The sequence below is a fragment of the Eulemur rufifrons genome, chromosome 8 (assembly GCF_041146395.1).
Source record: "Eulemur rufifrons isolate Redbay chromosome 8, OSU_ERuf_1, whole genome shotgun sequence".
NCBI lineage: Eukaryota > Metazoa > Chordata > Mammalia > Primates > Lemuridae > Eulemur > Eulemur rufifrons.
In genome coordinates, this window is record NC_090990.1 from 104,692,457 (window position 1) to 104,717,035 (window position 24,579).

The following is a 24,579-nucleotide window of genomic DNA, read 5'->3' on the forward strand; positions in this document are numbered from 1 at the left end:
AGGCACAATGTTTCATTTCCTGCCCTTGCAGTCACTCTCTTACCACTTTAAAACTACTTAGTTTCTGGCTGACCTGTCTCTGTACTTTTAAGCAAATCTAAGCATCAACCCACAAAACTGGTATGAAGACAGTCAAACACTATTTGCAATAATCAGTATGTACCCTTCCTACTTGTTCCCTTTCTAATTACCTTCACTTGGATCTTGACTCTTGGCTCTGTTTCTTCTTAAAGGTAACAGGTGTTGGTGATGATATGGAGAAATGGGACCCCTTACACATGCTGGTGGGAATGTAAATTAGCCATTATGGAAAACAGTATAAAGTTCCCTCAAAAAATTAAAATTAGAACTACCATATGATTCAGCAATCCCACTACTGGATATATATCCAAAGGAAATGAAATCAGTATGTTGAAGAGATATCTGCACTTTCATGTTTATTGTAGCACTATTCACAATAGCCAAGATATAAAATCAACCTAAGTCTCCATCAACAAACGAATGGATAAATAAAATGTGATATATAGAAACTATATATACGAAATACTATTCAACCATAAAAAAGAAGGAAATCCTGTCATCTGTGGCAAAATGGATGAACCTGGAGGACATTATGTTAAGTGAAATAAGCCAGGCACAGAAAAACAAATGCTGCATGATCTCACTCCTAAGTGGAATCTGAAAAGTGTTCTCATAGAAGTAGAAAGTAGAACAGTGGTCACTAGAGGATGAGGAAGGTAAGGGGTGGGAGTCATGAGAGATTGGCCTACGAGTACAGAGCTACAGTTAGATAGGAATACGTTCTGGTGTTCTATTTTAGTAGGATGACTAGAGTTCACAATAATGCATTATATATTTCAAAATAGCTAGAAGAGAGGTTTTTGAAAGTGCTCATCACAAAAAAATTATGAATGTTTAGAGTGATAGATATACTAACTAACCTGATTTTATCATTACACAATGTATATATGTATCGAAACATCATGATGTCTTTTTTTTTTTTTCCATTCAGTCCCCGTAGGGACCATCAGAAATTGCCAATGCCGACTATACTGCAAGTCGTCATGGTGGGGTATTGGGGAAAAGTTTTCAATTAGCAATAATCAGGCCTCAGATAAACCTCATTGGCTATGATACTGCCACTGCACTAAGCTAAAACATCATGTTATATTCCATAAGTATGTGTAATTATTATGTGTTAATAATTAAAAAAAAAAGAATTCACTTCTATTTCTTGAGATTTGGTACTGGTATTTAGATTCCTGCGCTTGACTCTTAGCTCTTCCTGAGGACTTGGCCCAGATATGACCTAGGCTTACTTTGAGTAGACTATTTTGCCTACTTTTGAGCCCTTGGGACCCAAATCATGGCTCAGGTCCATGTTCTGGCTAGACTTATCTATTCTCTCATGAAAAGAAACCTGTAGGTACAAGCTGAGTTCTTTCTTTTCTTTCAGCTATATCAGTGCTTGGAGAAGAAGGGCCTTTTTGTCTGCCTTGATCCTGTGTTATCCTTTGACTTAATTTTGAACAATTTCTCTCATGGCTACTTGACTCATCACTTGACTAATAGTGGCATACATTATATTGACGTTTCAGGGCACTAACCAGAGAAGAGAAGAAAAAAGAATTAGAGAAGCTTCTAATTACATAGCAGGTATCTACTACATGGTAGTATTTATTTGTTGGAAATATAACTGAATTATATAATGAACTTTTTGGCTTCTCTTTTCTTATTAAATTTTCCATAAGCCTTGCGATCAAGAGAAAAAAGTACATTGTAACATAATAACAATGACTGAGTAAAGAGCAAAACAGAAAACTATTGCCTACTTAAGAAGAGAGGATTCAAAAACCTTGCACTGAACTCTAACATTTGTTTAAGCCTAATCAAGGAATAGGAAAAGCAAAGCTAAAGTACTGTCTTTGGAGGTCAAGTTTCCAAAAGGAACTAGCATTCATTTGCAAGTTATCAATGGGAAAACCATTCTTTTTTCCTGATATTTACAGATTCTTCCATTGTTTCTGGCTGACTACTTTTCTACTCTTCTGTTTCCTTCTATCAAAACTATGATGAAGCAGCATAGCAAGAACAAATTTTTATTATGACATATGTACATTTTAAATGATTATGTAAATTACAGATGAACTTAGCAATTAGTCTCCATTTTTTGCTTTAGTTTAACCTAAAGAACAGGATCCCTTCCTTGTTATCTACTATTATATTAAGGTAGTAAACAGTCAGTGAATAACAAAATAAATCAACAGATTAGGACAGCAAAATGGAATTGGCAGAAGTCTTCAACATGCTGATATGATAAAAATGAGTCTAATCTAAGGGTCTGAGGGAATATGGACTATAAAGAGTTTATGTAGGAAACATGATAGAAAGTAGGCAGATCCTAATTTCACTGACTGGTTAAGCATATTTGAGTCAATATTCCTTTTCTTAATGACTAGTTAACATAAAATTTGGCTTTGCAGTAGGTCTTCTGCTGATCAACACTGTTTCGGAAATAGTGACTAAATGTTGGTTTAGAGAAAAAAAGGATCATTTTTACACTTAGTTGATCAAAGTAAAATGATCAGTTCAATGTGTTCCAAACAATTTTCTCATAATTTTAATGAGAAACAAACAAACAAACAAAAACACATAAAAAACATTTCTGAAATCAGAGAGATCTAAGGTCATCAGTGGACTAACAAACATGTCTTGGATAACATAAAGAAAACAGAATGTACCATCAAATAATAATACTCAAACGGTGATAGTTAATATTTGTTGAAAGTTATAAGTATCAGGTACCATATTAAGTTGCTTTACACATATTAGCTCATTGTACCCTCACAACAATCTTTGAGGTAAGTACTGTTATGTTTTCCCATTTTACAGACAAAAAGAGTTAGAGTGGTTAAGAATCATTTTCAAACCTAAGCCATTAAAGGCCTAAGCTCTTAGCCACTACTCTATATAGCTTCAAATAGAACTCTTCCTCCTCATTTTCCTAATAAATATTGAGTCTTTGTTATGTGTCATTAACAGAATAATTGAGTTCTTTTACACAAGGTCAGGAAAGAAGGATATAAAATAGACTGATTCCTCTCTCCAAATGAAAAGCTGTGATATGACAACATAGGCAAAGCATGGAGAGGAGACTGCTCACTTTCTCAAGATGTTTCTCTTCATGCTATGAAAAATCTTCCTTACTAATCAAATGAATTTCTTCTGAGGATATGGATATGTTTCAATGGTAATACACTGCACTTTGGTTCTTTCAAAGTGAAATTCTTTCTAAATCAAACTTCTGTTAGTTTCTAAAATAACAGGTTAGAATGGCAGCAATTTATAAGTTAGTTTTTAGCAATATATGAGCATTTTTTTTCTTACCATGATACACTTACTATTCAATAAAGCAAACCCCATCTCTACTCAAAAACCTCATTTCATTGCTTCATGACGTATTATTATCTGAGGTCAAGCCATGGAATGCTATGACCCCTCTAGATGTCAGGCCCCTGGCGGCCACTCACTATCAAACAAAAGTTCCCTTTATAGACAATTTAAACCATGTTGCCAAAGAAATCCTTTATGATGGGGTAGTCCAAATCAACTGCTCACTGTAAAACCCCAAAAACCTGGACAAGAAATCCTTCAAAGGATAAAATTTAAAAATATAAAGTGGATCACAAATAGAGTTCATATTTTTAAAGTATCTATTTTTCTTTTAAAGTGAACAAAAAATAAAGTGTCAGGCAAGGAATTACAATAACTTTTCTAACTGCTTTCCATATGGTAGAGAGATACAAATAAAGACACTAAAATTGGCTAGTGATTAAGTTTGGCTCTATTGTTTTCAAGGGAAAAATCAAATGATAAAGAAACATAAGGAAATTTAAATTTAGTTACAGGACAAAATTATGTTTTTTATTTAGTAAGAGGCAGAAAACTCATTTTATTGTGATAAATATAGGAGTACTTCTATTAAGCCCACAAAACAATTACAAACTATTATTAGTAGTGTTAAGTAAGTTGGACAAATTAAATAGATTATGATACATCTTTAAAAAGGTACCATTTAGTGATTAAAAAGAATGAGTCTTTAGGTTCTGGTCTAGAATAGTCTCTGAGATACATGGTTAAATGAACAAAATGCAGAACACTGTGTATAGTATGGTATCATTTGAATTAAAAAAGAAAGAGAGATACACACAGACTTGCACATACAATGAATAACTGTAAGGATATATATGAAACTATTAACAGACTGAGTTTTTACTTTACATCTCTTTCACCAAATACTTATATTATTTATTTAAGAATTAGAATTTAATACAATTAAAAAATAATAAAGTCAGCCTAAAGAACTGAGAGCCCTTTGTGAAGATTTAAGAACATGGGGACAAAACTAAAACTATCATGACAGAAGCACTTTACACAAATATAAAGCAAATAGCATCCTTATGATTCTCAAAATGCTGGTATTTTCAGAGGAAATCTTGATAAACATTAAAAAGTCAAAAGCCAACAACTATAAATCCTAGCAAAGACCTTAGTATAAATATAGCACACACACGTGTATTTCTTTCTTTTGGTTGCACTACGTATATAAAAAAATTATGCTTAGAGGGAAGGGAACCAACCTTTACAAAGTACAAAGCACCTATTACATGTGAAGCATTTCACATATCTCATTGAATGCTCATAACAATCTGAAAGTTTGAAATCATTATTCCTGAGGCTTGGGCAAAGTAAGTAATTTTCCCAAAGAAACTTTGGTAAGTAGAGATAGGATATAAGCCAGGACAGTCTGGCTCCAAAGCCTGTGTTGTTTCCAACATACCAGGCTGGCTTTATTTTACAAAATAAAGTAGAATTGGAGCAGGGAAAGAAAGAACTAAGTTTTAGAATAGAGGGCCCTACTAATAAGGAAACATACTTCTTATAAGTGGCTTAGAAATGGCTATTTCCCAAAGGACTCTTATTCCTAAATTACTTAGTTGTCAGTGACATATTTTGTCATTTCACAGGAACTTTAAAATTACCTTTGATTTGTTCTTCCTTTCTTTATATTCAATCTGTCATTTGTTTTCTCCCTTTGAAATGTTTCTCAGATTTGCTCCTTACTGAACATTTCTACTACTATCACTATAAGTCTACAAGCCTCTCTGACTTTGGTTTTACACCTCTAAAGAACCCTTATTAGATTAAATTTCCTAAAATACTACTGTCATTACCTTAACTTTCTATGTAAGATCCTATACTGGATCTCTTTGCCTATGTCAGCAAGTATAAATTTCTCTTACAAGCGTCTTCATAAACTGGTTCCTCTTTACCAATTCAATTTTATTTCCTATTTTTCTTCTACACCCACATCAACAGGTCAAACTGTTTATTATTTCCTGCATACTTCTGCATCCTTGCTTTTGCTATTATCCCTACTGAAATCCTCCCGCAAATTCTATTCATTCTTTATGGTCCATCTTCATCTTGCCTTCTCTAAGAAAATTCTATTAGGATTTTGGCTTAATTAAATATCATCTTGAAACATTATCTAATTTTTTCTTGTGGTTTAGTTTTGTCTCTTCAACTAGACTATAAATTTCTCGAGGCTACAGTCTGATTATGTCACTTTTCTTCTAAAATTCTCTGGTAGCTCTCATCAAGATTAAAGCCCAACTTTATATATATATTAAACATATATATTAAAAAATATATTTTTTTCTGTATCTCCATGCCTGCATTCTCTCTGCTGAGAACGTTTCTCCCTTTCTCTGCTTGGTGCATTCCTACTATTTATCTGTCCAAACCCAGTACTAATGTTATTTTCTCTAAGAAGCTCTAAGAAGCCTTGGGGAAAACTGTTTTCCTTCCCCTACATTTCCATATTCCTTTGTAAATACTTCTATTATAGCACTTACTGCATGGGATTATAATTCCTGGCTTAAACTTCTTTCTCCTCTACTATCGTGTGAGCTCCTTGAGGGATGAGATTGTATCTTAGTTGTCTTTGTACTCCTAGATCCTCATAGCAGTATGTACATATAGCAGGCATTCACATGTTCGTGGAATAAAGAGCAGATCTTCAACAATAAAAAAATTTGGTAATACCTTTTAATATACATTGTATCTTTTAAAAGCTTCCTAACAATGCTGTGAGATAAGTATTATTATATCTATTTTACAAATGAGGAAACTGGCTCAAAGATTAAGTCAACACCTCCAGGTCACAAAGTCAGTAAATAATAAACCAAACACTAAAATCCAGATCTTCTGATTCTAGTCTAGTGCTCTTTCTAGTAGATTAGGCTTCTGTCATAAATACTCAAGTAACTGAACCCCTGGGGATTGCACATTATTGTTCTCCTGTGAATCTTATTATATGTCTATATTAAAAAATATTAATTTTTGTTCTTGTCTCAACTCCTTGTTAGACTAAATTCCATGTTGGTGAAGAAGGATTACTTGCCTTTGTATCTCTTGCTCTGCCTGGCACAGTGCCTTACACATAGTAGGTGCTCATCAAATTGGACTGACCTGGAGAGCACTAGAATGGTCATTTTGACAGGCCAGTTCTTGCTCAACCTCTGAAACTTCCAGCAGATTCCGCTCACTGACCAATCGAGACAGTTCTCCAACCACTGTCACATGCTTTGATACAGTTCCAGACATCTTCTTGAACTGTGGATAATTCTCAACAAAAGCCTGCCATGGGAAAAACATCAATGGGAGGTTCTGTTATTTTTTTACCAAGGATAGGCATGTATGAAGAAGGAAAAAAAAAAAAAAAAAAAACCAAAAAACCAGAGGGACTGTTTTTCAGCCCAGACTAAAGTACTTACAACTTTCAGTCACATGGCATTTTGTTATGCTTAAGAGAAGAACTGGTATATATTGGTAGACTGGGTCTTTAAATAGTCCAAATATGACTGAAGAATGGAAAGAAGCACATGACTTTTAAGAAGTTTTCACGGCCCGGCCCGGCGAGGTGGCTCACGCCTATAAGCCTAGCACTCTGGGAAGCCGAGGCGGGTGGATCGCTCGAGGTCAGGAGTTCAAGACCCGCCTGAGCAAGAGCAAGACCCCGTCTCTACTAAAAATAGAAAGAAATTATCTGGCCAACTAAAAATATATATAGAAAAAATTAGCTGGGCATGGTGGCACATGCCTGTAGTCCCAGCTACTCAGGAGGCTGAGGCAGGAGGATTGCTTAAGCTCAGGAGTTTGAGGTTGCTGTGAGCTAGGCTGACACACAGCACTCACTCTAGCCCGGGCAACAGAGCGAGACTCTGTCTCAAAAAAAAAAAAAAAAAAAAGAAGAAGTTTTCACTATACTGTTTACTAAAAAGAGACATTACAGAAAATGTCTCAAACCAAACAAAATGAATCAAGGTAGAAATCAGACCCAGAAGATTCCTGAAACGTTGCTTACATGAATGGTTCCAAAGTCTCACATGTTAGTCATCCATTTACATGTTTGATTTACCTTCATGTCTGCTATTGATTCTAGCTTTTGCTGTTCTTTTGGTTTCCTCTTCTGAAAGTCTTCCATGAGATTCTTTATATTGCTACCAATTTCAGCAAAGTTCAGATACATATTCTGCAAAAAACGAAGATGGGAGCACAGTTCACCATCTAGTCTGACTTTCAGACAATTTAAAAGAAGTCAAAAAGAATCCTGAACACAGAACTGAAGGGCAGGAAAATTCCATTTTAATTACCAAATTTGGACATCAGCCAGGATACTGGTGATGAATACCATTACTATTCTCACAAAGAGCTACTGTAAAGGAGGGAAGTAAATAACTATGTGGTCTCCATGAAAAAAGATATTGCTAAAGGGTCAGAATCCAAATCTTCTGCCCTCCCTTGAGATGCAGCCTATCTATAGGACACCTCTATCATCCTTTCATATGCAATCCCATACCTGCTCCAAATTCTAACAAGCCAATATTGATCTTCTTACATTAAAAACAGCTAAAAACAATTCTAAAAAATTTAAAAACCACCTACATTAGCATAGAATTCATCATTTTCAGCAGATAGGACCACCTCTCTTAAATCTTTACTGATCCCCGGCACTCTGGAAAGATCAATCCGATTGTTGTTTATGCCCAGTAGTTCATGGACCATGGCCTGATATGTCCACTAAATAAAGAAATATGACAAAAAAAACTGGTAACTGACAAAATATGGAAACAGTAAACATTCAGGAAAATAAATAAAAATTGATAACATTCTTAGTAACTAGTCTTTTTGGAGATTCTCTATTGAGTCCAAATTTTATTAATACTTTGTGCTACCATAAGCATTAAGATTGTCATTTTAATTGGTTAAACACTGAAAAGTCAAAATACTTTTAGATTTCACACTTTTGGAGGAAGGATAGCAAGATTAATATATTCTTGATAGAAAGAAAACAAATTAGATCTATCATTAGCTTCAATTTTTGCCTGTGAATTAAGAGTATATTTTTGGCTTCACAGATAGAGCTATATTGGTACTGCAGTTACAAGCTGTACTATTTCCTGTACGCTTCTGTGGTTTTCTGCAGCATGAGAAGTGTGTTCTTGCAGATCTGAGTGGTACTATATTTATCCTGGGAACACTAATATTATCAGAAGAAACCTTACGAGTTGATCAAAACACTGGCATATTCAGAAACTTGTCTCTGAATCTATTTTATTGTATATTTTCACCTATTACAAATTGTGAAGGATTGGTTTCCAGTCTTATAAAATATAGAGTTATGTAGTAAAACTGGAAAGGAGTAATCCCAAAATTTTTCCTTTTCACCACTTATGCAGAATGGGTTACTTTCAGTAATAGGCCCATTAGATAGAACTAAGTATTTTTCAGCAGAGTATCTTCTAAATATAGAATCTAAATGCTAAAAATATTTACATACATAATATTTTATCTTAAGCAAATTAGATTTATTAAGATATAATTTAAGGTTTTAAAAGAAGATGCTTTATTTCCCACAAGATTCCCCGAAAGAATTCTTGAAAAAGCAAGTTCCATTAGGGCACTTAAAATCAGTATAACAAAATGTCTTATACTTCTATGGACATCTTCCATAGCACTTACTCTGTAATTAAAATTATCTGTTTACTTCTCTCATGATTGGACCATGAGCTCTTTGAGGGCAGAGATTGTATCTTTTAATCTTTTATCTCCAGTACTTAGTTCAGTGTGTGGCACGTAACAGATCCTCAGTGAAATCTGTTGGGTGAATTGTTGCTTTTCTTTGAGAAACAGAGTTATAGGTAATTATTTTTCTTTCTACTTTTTGATATTATCAAAAGTTTCTTTACTGAACATATATTGCTTTGAATTTTAGGAGTACAGGGGTATCTTATACTGTGGAAAAGTTTCATTACACACCCACAGATTTCCCTTAGCATTAAGTTAGGAAGAAATTGGTATGTAAAATGTGACTTTCCCTATAAATTCAGTTACTATTAATAGAACATCTACTATATGCAAGGCACTGTGCTTATACTTGCAGAACAAACACTGGGGAGACACAGTCTGCCTTTAAGGAATGTATAATCTAGGAGAGGGTGAAAACAACCAAAGGTACAACGTAGCAACTGCAGCATGAGACATAAGAGAGACATAAAGGTCTACACTGATTTTCAGGAGAAAGGAAGATGTCTGACTGAAAGAATACAGGCTTCAAGGAGATGTCAGATGGCTTTTGAGTGGTTTTAAAGGAGAAGTATTTTGATAGGTAAAGATGGGAAGAGAAGCTATTTCAAAAATTCCAGAGTTTAGACAGTGATCACAGTAAAAGCATGATGGCAGGAAACCATGTGGCATATCCATATAGTAGTGAACTTTAGGTTTTATATGAGGTTTGGCCCACATTGTGAAGGCTCTTGGATGCCAAATCCAGGAGTTTGTTTTTTAACCTAGCAGGCAAATGGGAGCCAATGAAGATTTTTAAGCCAGAAGTAATAGGATCGGACCTGTGCTTTAAAAAAGTAATTTAATAACATGTGTCTGTGGAATATATTAGAGTGAGAAGAAATTAAAAGTAGGGAATCAAGTGGATGACTATTTTAGTCTTCCTGCAAGAGATTAGGGTCTACATCAAGGCAATGGTAGTAACAATGGAAAAGATCATACAGAAGGAAACATTGGAAATTAGAATCTATAGAATTCAGAAGTTGCTTTGATTGGGGGGGTGGCGGCAGAAAGGGACAGGAAGGATGAGGCAGAAGAAAAAGTTAACAATGACTATGGATGGAAGAAGAAACACAAGGCAAAACCAAGAATAGCTAAGAATAAGGAGGCAAATAAATGGACCATGCTGTTTATTTCCATATCTGCATTTTGATGAATATCACTTAAATCATCTTTCTCTTGTGCTAACAAAGGGTTCTGCACCTGGTTTAGCAATGGGGTGATGGCATCATCACAGCGATCTAAAATAAGTAGCAATGGAGGAACTTCTGTACGCCGGAATTCAAACAGTTCATATTCTTTAGTTATCACTTGCTGTGGGTGAGAGAGAAAGATGGTTTGGTCAACCAGTTAGTTGCAGATACAGATGATATACATAGAAAACTTATAAATAGAAACCACATTTAACAATAGTTCTTTCTGCATAGGCCTCCCCTAAAAGGATTCAAAAGCTTCACAAAATTTAGTAGCATACTGTTTAAGAGGTTAGGATTTGAAACTCTATTCGACAAGTGGTTTAATAGGACCAAAAAGCTTTAAATAGCTTGTGAATATTTCTTACGTTAAACCTAAGAATCTTAGCCCTAATTTTTTACTTGTGTTTAAATTACATATACCTACCTCTTTTTCAGTAAACCTAACATATTATCATCTCCTTGGTCTTCCTTTAGTTTCTGAAATGTGACAGGGAAATAAATGGCCTCGATGTTTTAGAGCCAGGGACAGGGAATGCCATACCTTAACACATTCTGCAAGTCTCTTTGCTGCCTCTGATGAAAGCTGATAACGAATCATGGGACACTTCTTCAGAGATAAAAGGAGAGCTGTGAGTCCTTGAGTTGTTCTAGATAGCTGGGCTGGATCCCAGTTTCGACCCTTTTTGTTAAAAACATATACTCAGAGAAAATATTTGCATTTTATCTTACAAGTCTAATTACTTGGTAAATTAACTCCCAACTGATAAATTATGTTTTTTATCCTTCCCTTCCATACCTGGCAGCAACCCAAAATATTGAGAGAAAACAAATGTGGATTCACAGCAATGTAATCACCATAAAATTCCTGCAAATAAAGCACCAAGAACAGTTATTCCATGAACTTCAATTGGATCAAGCAGTAATATTTTCATATGTGATATAATACTATTTGATATAACCAAATAGTGAAATACAGGTGTAAAGAGATGTAAAAATTGCTTAATTAATAACTGAGTAACAATAGTCAATGTGGGAGAATTAAAATAATTATAAAACAGTAGGAATAATAGATCTATAAAAGTTTTATATACTTGTGTGTGTGTGTGTGTGTGTGTATATCTGACTCTGTCCCTAACCCTGTGTACCCCTTCCTGTCAATTCATCAGCCCAATCTCCTTATTTCCACTTATTCCTTTAATTCTGTTCCTATCCAATTTGATATTAATACCTCTTCCAAACTTTCTAAATGGAAGTATAGTCTGACATGATGCACATTTATTTTGTCCGATCAGTAGCCTTTCTTCTTTTGAGAAAGAACCTTATTTTTAGATTCAAATCTTTTGAAAGGGCCAATATAAGAGATGTGTTATAGAACCAATATGCTTACCTGAACCTCAGCCACAACTTCTTGCTCATCAGCTTCAGCCAATGACTTCACATCACTCTTGCTGATCACATTACTGAAATCTGAAACAGACATACGAGTTGCAGTTGACTCAAAGGAGATCATCTCTGCTACAATTAGACGTAAATGGGCCTGATAGTTAAAGACTAATGAGTAGGTAAAGTTTGGTACACATTGTGATACCAAACTTTGTCAAAGTCAAACACCTTCAAATTGGAATAAGTAGCACAAATATGTCAAGTTTATAATAATAATAATAAATAAAAGGACCACCATTGGAAGCATTGAAGGATGCTAGGGAACCAAGTAATTATATTGAAAATAGCAAACAATGAGAAAGAAGTAAGCTTTTATCTTGTCTTTTATATATAAACTGTACCACCAAGTAACCAAATAGTAGATGAGGGGAAATTTTTCCTTATAGAAATATTCCAGCTAAAAAATAAAGAAGGAATATTAATGATAGAATTATAATATCATGATTTTTCCAACCTCTAATGAATCAATGGATGGACCTAGGCATTGAACATCAGCAGCTGCTAACATCACAAGAAGAGATAACCTCTGAAAACATACAACATCACCTATAAAGTATTTTTGCCAAAAAGAAATAGAATCTTCATCTAATTACAGCTCTATATCCACCTACAAATTTATAGGAACTAGAGGATAGAGTAACATTTTAAACTCAAGAAACATGTTAAACTACTCCACAGGGATGCAATCAGCAAAATCCAGGCTGTGGAAAACTTAACAGTTTCTTCAATAAAAAAATTTCAGAGAAAGAGAGAGAGAAAGAGATGGGAAGGGGACCTATAGAAGACTAAAGAAACTTAACATCTCAACTAATAGCAATGTATGGACCTACTTTGATAGTGATTCAAACTAAAAAAAAAGACATGAGAAAGCTTGAAATTTGAACACTGAATATTTGAAAACAGTAAGGAATTATTTTTCATTTTTATTTGGATGTAATAATGGAACTGTGGTTTTTAAAAAATGAGTCATCTTTTAGAGATGCACACTGAAATATTTATGGATAAAATTATATGATGTCTTAGATTTGCTTCAAAATAATATTGGTGGGGGAGTAGGTGGCAGTATGGCTAAAACAAGAATGGGCATGTCTCAATAATTGTTGAAATTGGGCCAGGTGCAGTGGCTCATGCCTGTAATCCCAGCACTTTGGGAGGCAGAAGCGGGAGGATCACTTGAGCCCAGGAATTCAGACCAGCCTGGGCAACATGGCAAGACCCTGTTCTCTACAAAAAATAAAGAAAATTAGTTGGGCATGGTGGTGTGTGCCTGTAGTCTCAGCTACTCAGGAGGCTGAGGCAGGAGGATCACGTGAGTCTGGGAGTTTGAGGCTGCAGTGAGCTATGACTGACAGAGCGAGACCTTGTCTCAAAAAAAAAAAAATGTTGAAAACAGGTGACAGGTACACTGGAATTTATTATACTGTTCTACTTTTGTATGTATTTGAAAATTTCTATAGTAAAAAGTATTTTAATAAAGGGAGGGGCCTGCTATAAAAGATTTAGTAGACATAAAAGTATACGAAAAGAAAATTACAAAAATGAGATAAACAATAGGTCAGTTTAGTGCTGATATAAATTGTGCTGAAAGTTTGTAATGAATAAAATTACTATATACAAATTTATTTTGGTTTGCTTCAATCAAGTAAAATTTGGAAATTGCTCTACCCAAGAAATTTCAATAGTCTATTTTTCATAGATTTTGGTGCTAACTACTTTATATTTTTTCTTCTGCTTCATAGATTTACAGTCCAAATCAATCTTTAGAATCATAAGAGTAAATACTGGATTTATTATTCTTTATTAATCTCAACTGCTGCAAAGAACTCTCTTTAGAGGAAAAAAGGGTCTTGCACCTCACGACCTCTTCAATTTTTTGCCAAGAGACTCAGCAAGAGTGATTCTATTATATGTCCACTTAAATTTGGCAGCACAGGGGGAAAAAATACACATATACACACACATGTAACTGAGTACAAAAGTGTTTACACCTTCCTAAGGATCTAGCTTTGGTCAGACTAAAAAATACTAGAATGACCACACATCTATCCAATGGCTAAAATAAAAAGTAGAGACAACACCAAGTGTTTGTGAGGATACAAAGAAACCAGATCACCCATGCATTACTAGTGAAAATGTAAAATGGTATAGTCACTCTGGAAAACATTTGGCAGTGTCTTTACAACATAAAACATGCAACTACCATATGACCCAGCAGTTGCATTCCTGGGCATTATTTATCCCAGAGAAATGAAAACTTGTGTTCACACAAAAACCACATATGTTTATAGAAGCTTTATTTGTAGTAATTAAAACTGGAAACAACTCAGATATCCTTCAATGGCGAATAGATAAACACTGTGGTACATCCATACAACAGAATACTACTCAGCAATAAAAACGAATGAACTACTGATACATGCAATAACCTGGATGGGCCTCCAGAGAATTATGCTGAATGAAAAAAGCCAATCCCAAAAGGTTATATATTGTGTGATTCCATTTATAGAACATTCTTGAAATGACAAAATTATAGAATGGAGAACAGATTAGTGGCTGCCAGGGTTAACGAGGGGGTTGGGGTGAGAGAGCTGTGGATGTGGCTAACAAAAGGGCAATATAAAGGATCCTTGTGGAGATGAAAACGTTCTGCATCCTGACTGTATCAATGTTAATACCCTGATTGTGATATTGTATTATTTTCATTTAAGATGCTACATTGGGGGAAACTGGGTAAACGGTATCCAGGATCTGTCTATTATTTTTTTACAACTGCATGTGACTCTACAATTATTTCAAAATAGAAAGTGTAATTAAAAAACCCCTGTGGATATCAGCCAAAAACCAACCAACCAACAACACTCCTAGGATGCTAGAGACTAATAAAATTACCTACTTTTACCTCTTGGGGCGTTGTATACTGAAAACTCACTGGCAAGCTTTATGTAACTTTTCAATTCGACACAGAACTGAACAAAATAAAATGAAAGAGCTCTTTATAAAATATCAAGTCTTATTCTAAATGTTAATTTTTGGTACCATTATTAAATAGTGTATGCTGAAGAAAGTATATATGTCTTAGGCTACAGTCTACACTCTAAAACCTTTAAGTGAGCTTCAAAACTTCTCAAATGCCCTAATTACCCAGCATTAAGTTTGGTCCTTGGTTTTGGAAAAGTTACCAAATAGACTTCAGTCCTATGAAGATCAATAATGACATCTAGAGGAGAACAGATGTAACTTCCACAGCAGAATGTACTGGATCAAAAAAATCCACCTGAATTGTATAGTAACCACAAACCTAGTTTATTTCTAGACCTCCCCTATCCACTCCCCGCCCAAAGAAAGTTGTGCATATAAGAGATACCTACCTGATTATTTCTACTTTCATGTATTACATACAGTAGCAAAAGAAGTGGAATGTTTTCTTCTGGTATGTAAAATAAATCTCTGCTTTTCCAACAAATTCAAGTATATCCTCCCCCAAAATAAATAAATCAGCTTCTATGCCTCAATTCATAAGTGCAAAATAGGAAAAGTATACACTTTTTTTGGAAGAGGTGAGATGTGAACTTTGGCTACTTACAATTTTTGACTTACAAAGCATCCTGAAAGGCAAAGTAAAACATAAAATTTTTTATCTAAACAATCAATGATGAATGGAAATCACTTTTAGCTTTCTGAAATAGAATGCTGGTCACAAGACTTTCAATACTCTGAAAGGACATTAAAGAAGCCAGATTTTTATAGTGATAGATTCAATAAAGTATTAATGACATGAGAGTGTTTGATGAAACATACTAGCTAGGATGTAGTTACATCATTGAAAAAGTGAACTAATGTACTTACAAATAAAATATATACTGTATTTGGGTCTTCGGAGCTCCTGGATCAGATAATCCACATTCTCCTAGATAATAAAGAACAAAGTAACAAAATATGAAGAGAGTTGCTAAAGTAAAAAAGTAATTAAGTATCATCCACTGATTTATTTATTTACTGAGAGTCTACTGTATATTGAGGTTTAGATTAAGTGTGTGTATGCTGTGGAATAAGGGCTGGGGACAAAAAAGATTAATAATTAAATAATCATTAAATAACATTAAATAATCAGGAATCATATATGATTTAATAGTATGTATAATATGAAATATTAACCAGCTACAATATTTTGGCCAAATTAAAGAAAATATATAACGGACATGGATGTTGAAACACAACATAAAATTGGTAATAATTCTGCAAATTTGCCTCAGTATAGCTGCTTGGCTATAAATTGTATTCCTCTGATCAGAATTTTTATATAGAACATCAAAATATGCCTAGTCCTTTAAAAATCAACATTCGAGAGAAAGTATAGTTAATTATATTCACACTTTATTTATTAACTTATCAGGACCTAAGACTGCACAACTGCAATGTTTGTGAAGTATTTGCAAATAGCAGGCTAAGACCTTTTCTATAATTACATTATTTTAAACTAAAATATGACAAAAACAAAAAAAGTTGACTTTTTTATGGTCAAAACATAAGAATTCCAATTACATAAGATTATAATGCAGGTTTTATCTATATTTGATACTATGACACATGGTTAAAATAAAAATTGGGTCTCTTAAACATAATATGTCATATCATGTTTCTTTGGCCGAGGTGGGAGGATCACTTGAGCTCTGGAGTTTGAGACCAGCCTGAGCAAGAGTGAGACCCCATCTCTACTAAAAATAAATTAGCTGGGCGTGGTGGCACGTGCCTGTAGTCCCAGCTACTTGGGAGGCTGAGGCAGGAGGATTGCTTGAGCCCAGGAGTTTGACGTTGCTGTGGGCTAGGCTGATGCCATGGCATTCTAGCCTGGGCCACAAAGCCAGACTGTCTCAATCAATCAATCAATCAATCAATTAATACCATGTTTCTTTACAGAATTAAAAATAATGTAAACAAGGCACATGCTTGTTAAATGGGAAAAAGATCTTAAAAACTATCATTTAGATTAAAATGCATTAAAATTAACTTTACAATATAATCTTAAGGAAAAATTTAATTTTAAAAATTAAAAATGTTTTTTTTTTTTTTTTTTTTTTTTTTTTTTTGTGACAGGGTCTTGCTCTATTGCCCCCACTAGAGTGCAGTGGTATCATAGCTCACTGCAACTTGAAACTCCTTGATTCGAGCAATCCTCCTGCCTCAGCTTCTTGAGTAGCTAAGACTACAGGCACACACCACCAGGCCTGACTAATTTTTCTATTTTTTTGTAGACAGGGTCTCACTATGTTGCTCAGGCTGGTCTTGAACTCCTGGCCTCACGTGATCCTCCTGCCTTGGCCTCCCAAAGTGCTAGCATATAGGCACGAGCCACTGTGCCTGGCCAAAATTGTTTTTAATAACAAATATTTTAAACTTAAAATTACTTCTTCATAATATGCTAGGCAAAAATGACAATGTGTATTAAAAGATTCTTAAGAGAGCTTGAGAGAGTATAAATAGCTGTGAAAGAGGTTCCCTAATTAAAAATATTAGGAAATAATGAACTAGATGATCTCTAAGACCCCTCCTGAATCAAAATTTCACAACTAAGAGCTATGAATGTGAAACAATTGGAAACTAGTATAACACAACCTGTATTCATTAATTCAGCAACTATTTATTGAGTGTTCATTGTGTAGCAGGCATTGAGAATATAAGAGTGAGAAAAAAGAGATACCATTTCTGTTTTCATGGAGCTTACTACTGGTAGGTGAGATAGATAATAATCACACAAACTATATACATCTTCAACCATGACAAACATTAGGGGGAAAAAATGGTGCTGTGAGCGCTTATAAGAGTGGGTTTGACCTGGTCAGCAAAACCATGGAAGGTTTGCTTGAGGAAGTGAAGAAGTTCCAGGCAGAGCGAGGAGCCTGTGGGAAGGTTCTGTGGCATGATAGAACAAGGGGACTATAGCAGACCAAAAGATTAGTACCGCTAAGGCACAGAGTGCAAAAGGGGGAATGGTTTGAAATAAGGCTGGAGAAATGGTAGGAACTAGACCACACTCGACCTTGCAGGCCACAATTAAGGAGTTTTGTCCTCCATAAAAGCAATAAGAAGTCATTCAAGGATTTCAAGCAGGAATGACATGATCAGATTTGCATTTTAGAAAATATATAATGTACCAGCATGGTAAAAATGCACTGGAGTTGAAGAAAATGAATATGAAGCAAGAGAGTATACATATATAAGATTGAAACAGGAAAGGATTTTTAAAGGAGAGACTCAAGCATGATTTAGAAGGTGACGGACAAAACGGACAAATGACTAAAGAAATTAGGGGAAGAAGTGCCCACCAAATACATGAGTGGATTAATAAAATGTGGTATATGTATCCCACGGAGTACTACTCAGCCATAAAAAAATGGTGAACTAATACTTTTTGTAACAACCTGGATGGAACTGGAGACCATTCTTCTAAGTGAAGTATCACAAGAATGGAAAAACAAACATCACATGTACTATTAAATTGGAACTAACTGATCAACACTTATATGCACATATGGAAGTAAAACTCAATGGAAATCAAGTAGGTGGTGGTGGGAGGAGGGAATGGATGGATTCACACCTAACAGGTACAATGCACACTATCTGGGTGATGCGCACACTTATAACTTTGACTCAAACTGTACACAAGCAATTTATGTAACCAAAATGTTTGTACTCCTGTAATATTCTGAAATTAAAAAAAAAAGAAAGAAAGAAATTAGGAGAAGAGAACAAACAAATAAAGGACAAGAATGAGCATGTAAAAGGATGACAAAAAGGCCTATTTGGACACAGTGGAGGAGCAGAGTTGGGACACAAGAAAGCTGGATACATAAGGGCAGACCAAACCAGCTAAAGGAAGACTTTGACTGCTGAGCTAAATATAGATCTAATCATGGAAGTAAAATTGAGCCACTATAGGTTCCTGAGCATAGATGTGAATAAAATGATTGAAAACACCGATAGCTATATATAAGATTAAGTGGCAATGGTGTTCAGTGTGACAGGTATGGAGGTTAATTCAGGAATAAAGTGATGTGGATCTCTGTTAAGAATAGTTCGTTAGTGGCTTTAGGAATAGCTGTGAACCTAAAAGACAGCTTGAAGGAAGAACGGGCTGTAAGGGGTGAACTGAGATACGGAAAGAAGAATGAAGGTTATAACACTGACAAACCAGGATAATTATGATGCCACAAATGTTCATAATACAAATTTATTTTGCCTTCTTAATGCTTTCAGATCAGAGTGTTCTGCATTTGCCTGGGTAGGTGGCAGCTCAGTTTATGTAGTACCTTCGTAGGGCGAAGAAAACAAATTGCCTTCAGGTGTTTCATGGTCTCTCGATTTGGAGAATCAATGCGTTCAAAGAGGTACACTTCCTTCTGAAGAATCTCCGATTGTGTGTATACCATACTCACTATGCCAGTCTGAAAAAAAATAATTAAATAAGTTCATGCTATTCCAGAATAATGATAACAAGCAGCAATATCTAAGTCTTTATTAATACTTAGCTGGATAACTTAAATACTAACACATGGAATAAACATTCACTAAACATCTGAAACAGGTAGGTAATGTACCAGAATGAAAAACATCCTCTCTGAACAGGAACAATGCATAATTTCCAAAAATATATTTTTTTAATTTTTTGTTTTTGATCTGAGACCAACACATGACCTGTCATTTCAGTTTAAGCACCAACAGTTTTACTTAAAAAACACAATCAACATTAATAACACAATAACAGGCCTATCCCTAAGTCTTCCAAGCGCTCTGTCTCATATATGAATGATTTCTTGGCAGAGGCTATTTAGATAAGGATTTGATTCCAATAAATTGTTCTGAGTACATTAAGTCTCTGGGCAGTGGTTAGAGCCATCTAGACTGAAAGCATAATGGGCAAGCTTTACACAACTTTTTTTTCTTTTTTAATTGCAACTGACTTAATATACAACTTTTCAGATCCACACAGAACTGACTCTTATTTAAAAATCTTTAAATACTAAACCTTACAGTGGAATGGGACCAGCTATTGTAAGGGAGGAAGGGTTCCTTCACAAACAAATACTGAGCAAAAGCAAACTCACCGTCTCTTTATCCATGAGAAGTACTTTCATACCGGGCCCGCTGTCCTCTATCATTTTAGAAATGTACTGCTTCACAGCAAAAACCACATTCATGGTGGCGAACTGACAGATGCCCAGCCCTTCCCGCCCCCTTTTTCTTGCTAAATTAACCCCCGCCTGTTGGAGGGGTCTCAGCTGCTTCCTCCCGGCTGGGCTCCGGCTTCCGGGAGTCCGGGCAGCCACGGTGCTGGGAGTTGTAGTTCCGCTGCGGGTTACCCGAGGCCAAGCCTCCCCGCGGGACGGAAAAATCCGGCTGAAACACTGCGATTCTCCACCAACCTTCCGACTGGAGTCTTTTGAGGCCTGGACTCTCAGACCCTTTCTTGCCTTTGGTCCTGGAGGCCCGGCCGCGGCCTAAAGCCCCTCCTGCTGGTTTGGGGAAGAGGGTGGCGCCTCGTGGAATGAAGAATTTGGCATAAGGTTTGCTCAGAGGCAAGAACGACAGCTTGGCTAATCGTCACTATTTGCCATTAGAACTCTCTAGGGTTGGCAGGGAGGGAGGAAGGGAAGAGAAGTGGCATAATGCTCCCGGCCCCTCGGGACTGGAAGGGACGACATTTAGTAAGTCACACGCCGTATTTGCTAAGCTGTGGTCGAGATTCGTCTTCCCAGCCTCATTGGATCTTTAATAAGGCAGGGACATTGCCCTGGTGTTGAGGCTGCAAAGTGAGATCTGAATTGGTTTTCCGAAGACAGAGGAGCATCTGAAATTGAACAAATATTTGTTGAATGAATGAAGAAAGGGGACCCCTTTTAGGGATGATTTGGGAGAGGCCTCAGATTCCCCAGGAGGGCTGGAGCTGGGGTCCACCACAGGGGCTCGCTGCCCCCGGGACCACCTGTTCGGCGCCCTGGGCAATTGGACTCCGCGGGCTCTAGCTGGTGCCGGGCACGGTTTACCCACGACGCTGAAACTGAGGGCAAGAGCCGAGTTTACAGACTCCAAAATGGGTAGGGGGCACATATTCAGCGAGGCAAAAACAAACTAGCGCGGGGATTTTAAGGGAAAATTCACAAGTTTTTACTTAATGAACAACGAAGTTAAACAACAAAATTAATCGTGAAGCCATCAACTTCCAAATGTCTGCATTTGTGTTTACACCACACAGGTTTCCTCTCTATCGTGTCATTTCTCGAAAAGGAGGGTAGGTGTTTGTTTTCTGCACCTTTACTTTGGGGAATTGTAACATCAGGACGAAAACAAGAAGAAACGGCAAGAAATCAGTGACCATAAATGCTTGCAAATGTTTCCGCCAAAATGATGACCAGCGTTTGTGGGGTCACTTTAATCAATAGATTAAGCATTACCAAATTAATTCTTTCATTATATTGTAAGAAGTATATAATTGAAATAGACTGATAGCATCTTTACATTAATCTGGCTAAGATTATGCACTTTAACATTAATCTAGCTAAGATTATGCAACATTCTATGCAATTTTTAAATCCTTTATTAAGGGGAAATTAGAAGCCACTTGAAATATCACAGACTTTTGTCACCTCTGAAACTGTGAAGAATGTATTTATTTTTCTCCCTTTTTCAGTTTCTATCAAGTAAATAAAACTTCCCATTAGGCATTTTACTAATTTTTAGATATGTTTTGAAAGAAAAGTCTAAAGTTATATATTAAAGTGAAGATGTGAATCTTTAAATGGAATACAAATAAGAAAAACTCTAACGTTATGTTAAAATTCTAATCAATTTAAAACATTCATATACTATAGACAACATCAAAACAATGTTAATAAAAAGTAAAACTCACTTGCAAATTCTATAAATTACTGATATTTGAAAATTCACCTCCACTCTCCCAGTCATTTGGTTTTTCTTTTTCTTGTCTATAATTTGGGCTTCAGTGTAAGTTTTTTTCCATTTTCTGCATTTTTTAGAAAGAACAAGGAGGAGAAAAAGGCCTGTCCGTGAAATCTGTGCTTTTTAAGACAATAGTCAATCTGTAAGTAATAGAAAGAATTTGTATCCTTTTGATTTTTTTGTACTTGGACACATAACTTTTTGAGGGAAGAGGAAAATGCCTACTTAAAAAGGCTTACTAACTCATTCTAGTTACCATAAAATTCCACGGATGTAAGTGGCAGTGTTATTTTATACATTGAATTATATGATATGGACCATGAACATTTTGAACGAAATAATTATTATATATTTAAAGAATGCTGTGATGGTCCTGAAGTTTGACAGTGTACTTCCTTCCTGAAGATAACCACGCAAACCATTTTAAATGTCTCCAAATTAAGAACTTCCTTTGTATCCCTATACCTCTAAAAATAGGACTAAAACCAATGATAAAGTCCCAAACTCTTGCTTTGTGACTCATCCAGGATAGACTCAGTTACTTATTTTGCTATGGGCAAGAGACAGAAGGCAATATGAAGTGCCACCTTTCTTATCTTTTATTTAGGGTGTAAATAAACTGTAATAAATATTTTCAATAATAAAGACATAAAATTTAAAAAATCATGACATCCTTCAAATATGAATAATTATATTAACTATAAAAGGTTCCATTGCAGTTACTTGAAAAATTGTTTTCACAGGGTCCAAGAAATCAGTGCTTTAAGGATAGAAAACAGGAAGTTAAAAAATGCAGTATTTACATTTGTACATTTTATTTAGGCTTATAAGTATGTGTGTAAATTAAATACTCAGGAATGATTATCCAAATAATTACATGTACTTCAACTTCCTCCTAATAGTATGTATAATAATGTTGAGAGGTTTAACTGCTCATTTTATATTTATTCAGAATCATGCTTTTCCCCCATCAGAACTCAAAGCTTTAATATAAAAGGATGGACAAATAAGACCGAGTATAATTATAATAACAATATGGCCAACTCTTAATTATCTTAGATTATTAATTCTCTATTTACCATAGTCCTTATTGCTTCATGTTAACACTCTCAGGTCCTAGATAGGAGGGTAGTAAAGATGAAATTCAATGAAATTGAAGTTAATTAGGTTTCTTACTTGATAGCAATTGAAAAAATATTTGGAGAAAGAATGGCAGTATTGCTTGTGCCATACAACCAGTCTTTGTGTAATGTTCTTAACCTTTCTAACCACTTCCTTATCTTATAGAGGGTAATAATATAAGCTACCTCATGAAATTGTGAGAATTAAATAATGTGCAGAAAAGTATTTTACATAGTGCCTGGCACATAATAAATGCTCAATAAATATCAGGTTTAATTATGAGAAATCAAAAGATAGACATGCGTTTTATCTTTTTTTTTTGAGACAGAGTCTCACTCTGTTGCCCTGGATAGAGTACAGTGGCATTATCACAGCTCACTGCAACCTCCAGCTCCTGGATTCAAGGGACTCTCCTGCCTCAGCCTACCAAGTAGCTGGGACTATAGGCGCATGCCACCATACCAGGATAATTTTTCTGTTTTTTGTAGAGACAGGTCTTGCTCTCCCTCAGGCTGTTCTCAAACTCTTGGCCTCAAGCAATCCTTCCATTTGGGCCTCCCAAAGTGCTAGGATTACAGGTGTGAGCCACCTCACCCGGCCCAGTGTTTTCTAATTATTAGATTGAGTTTGTGCATTTTTGGCAGGAATATCACAGAAGTGATGTACTCTTCTCAATATCATAAGGTACAGAATGTTGATATATGTTATTATTGGTGATGTTAACATCGATCACTTGGTTTAGATGGTGTCTGCTGGGTTTCTCCACAGTAAACGTACTACTTTTCTCCTTATAATTAATATATCATGTGGAGAGATGTGTTGAGGCTATGAAAATATCCTGTTTCTCATCATACTTTCACCTGCTAATTTTAGCTGTTTTGATGGTTCTTGCCTGCAACAATTGGAGTTTACCTAATGGTAATTATTTTCCTCATTTCTTCTACATTTATTAGTTGGAATCTTTTGTAAAGAAGAGGTGTCCCTTCTCTCCCATTTATTTATTCAATCATTTATTTGTGTCAGTATATACTCATGGATATTTAAGAAAATTGTTATTTTTAACTATTAGAAAGAGTATAATATAGAGGTCAAAAGTTAAGGCTCTGGAATCAGCCAGCCCAGATTGGACTCTGCTGTCCACTAGCTATGTAACCTGTGGCAAGTTATATAACCTCTCTGTGCCTCAGTTTCCTCATTTGTAAATGGAGAAAATAACACCTATCTGTGAGAATTGGGATAATATATGTAGTCTTCAGCCTAGCTTTAATTAATTTTTCTTAGCAAATAATTAAACTGTGCTTAGTTTTACTAAGTTTCCCCATCTACAAACTGAATATAAAAATATTTGTCATGTGCTTGCTTCCCTGAAAAATTATTAAAATTCATAAAGTGAATTTTAAAATACCTCATAATATAAAGGAGATACATAAGTTCTTATTCCTTAAAAAAAGATCTAACTAGACTATTGCTAAGATCCTTTTTATGAACAGGATTCTGTTCTTGGGTTGCTCTTGCTGTTAGATACGTAGATCAGCATAAATGGGATTAAATTACTTTTAACATCTTAGATAATGTTTCAAGAGAAGAGGCAAGCCATATGAAGTAAGTACCAGAAAATTCATACTCTTGTAACTCCTTAAATTTCATTTGTAGTAAAGAAACATTGAGTGTAATA

At 35.2% G+C, this 24,579-nt stretch overlaps 1 protein-coding gene and 1 non-coding gene across 2 annotated transcripts in view; both read right to left on the bottom strand.

The window, feature by feature from the left end:
* The window catches only part of VPS45 (vacuolar protein sorting 45 homolog), a 64,086-nt gene extending 43,980 nt beyond the window's left edge, over window positions 1-20,106 (bottom strand). The window contains exons 1-10 of the mRNA XM_069478855.1: window positions 19,931-20,106; window positions 19,136-19,270; window positions 15,675-15,735; window positions 11,773-11,852; window positions 11,182-11,250; window positions 10,927-11,064; window positions 10,393-10,503; window positions 8,011-8,145; window positions 7,484-7,597; window positions 6,535-6,702 (exon numbers count right to left, since the gene is read on the bottom strand). Of these exons, the coding sequence (XP_069334956.1) occupies window positions 6,535-6,702; window positions 7,484-7,597; window positions 8,011-8,145; window positions 10,393-10,503; window positions 10,927-11,064; window positions 11,182-11,250; window positions 11,773-11,852; window positions 15,675-15,735; window positions 19,136-19,270; window positions 19,931-20,023 (1,104 nt within the window). The 5' untranslated portion in view covers window positions 20,024-20,106. The remainder of the gene's footprint in view (window positions 1-6,534; window positions 6,703-7,483; window positions 7,598-8,010; window positions 8,146-10,392; window positions 10,504-10,926; window positions 11,065-11,181; window positions 11,251-11,772; window positions 11,853-15,674; window positions 15,736-19,135; window positions 19,271-19,930) is intronic.
* Window positions 1,013-1,154, bottom strand: LOC138390969 (U4 spliceosomal RNA). The gene has a single exon (XR_011234621.1). It is a non-coding gene; the product is annotated as a U4 spliceosomal RNA (small nuclear RNA).
* Window positions 20,107-24,579: the final 4,473 nt, after the last annotated feature.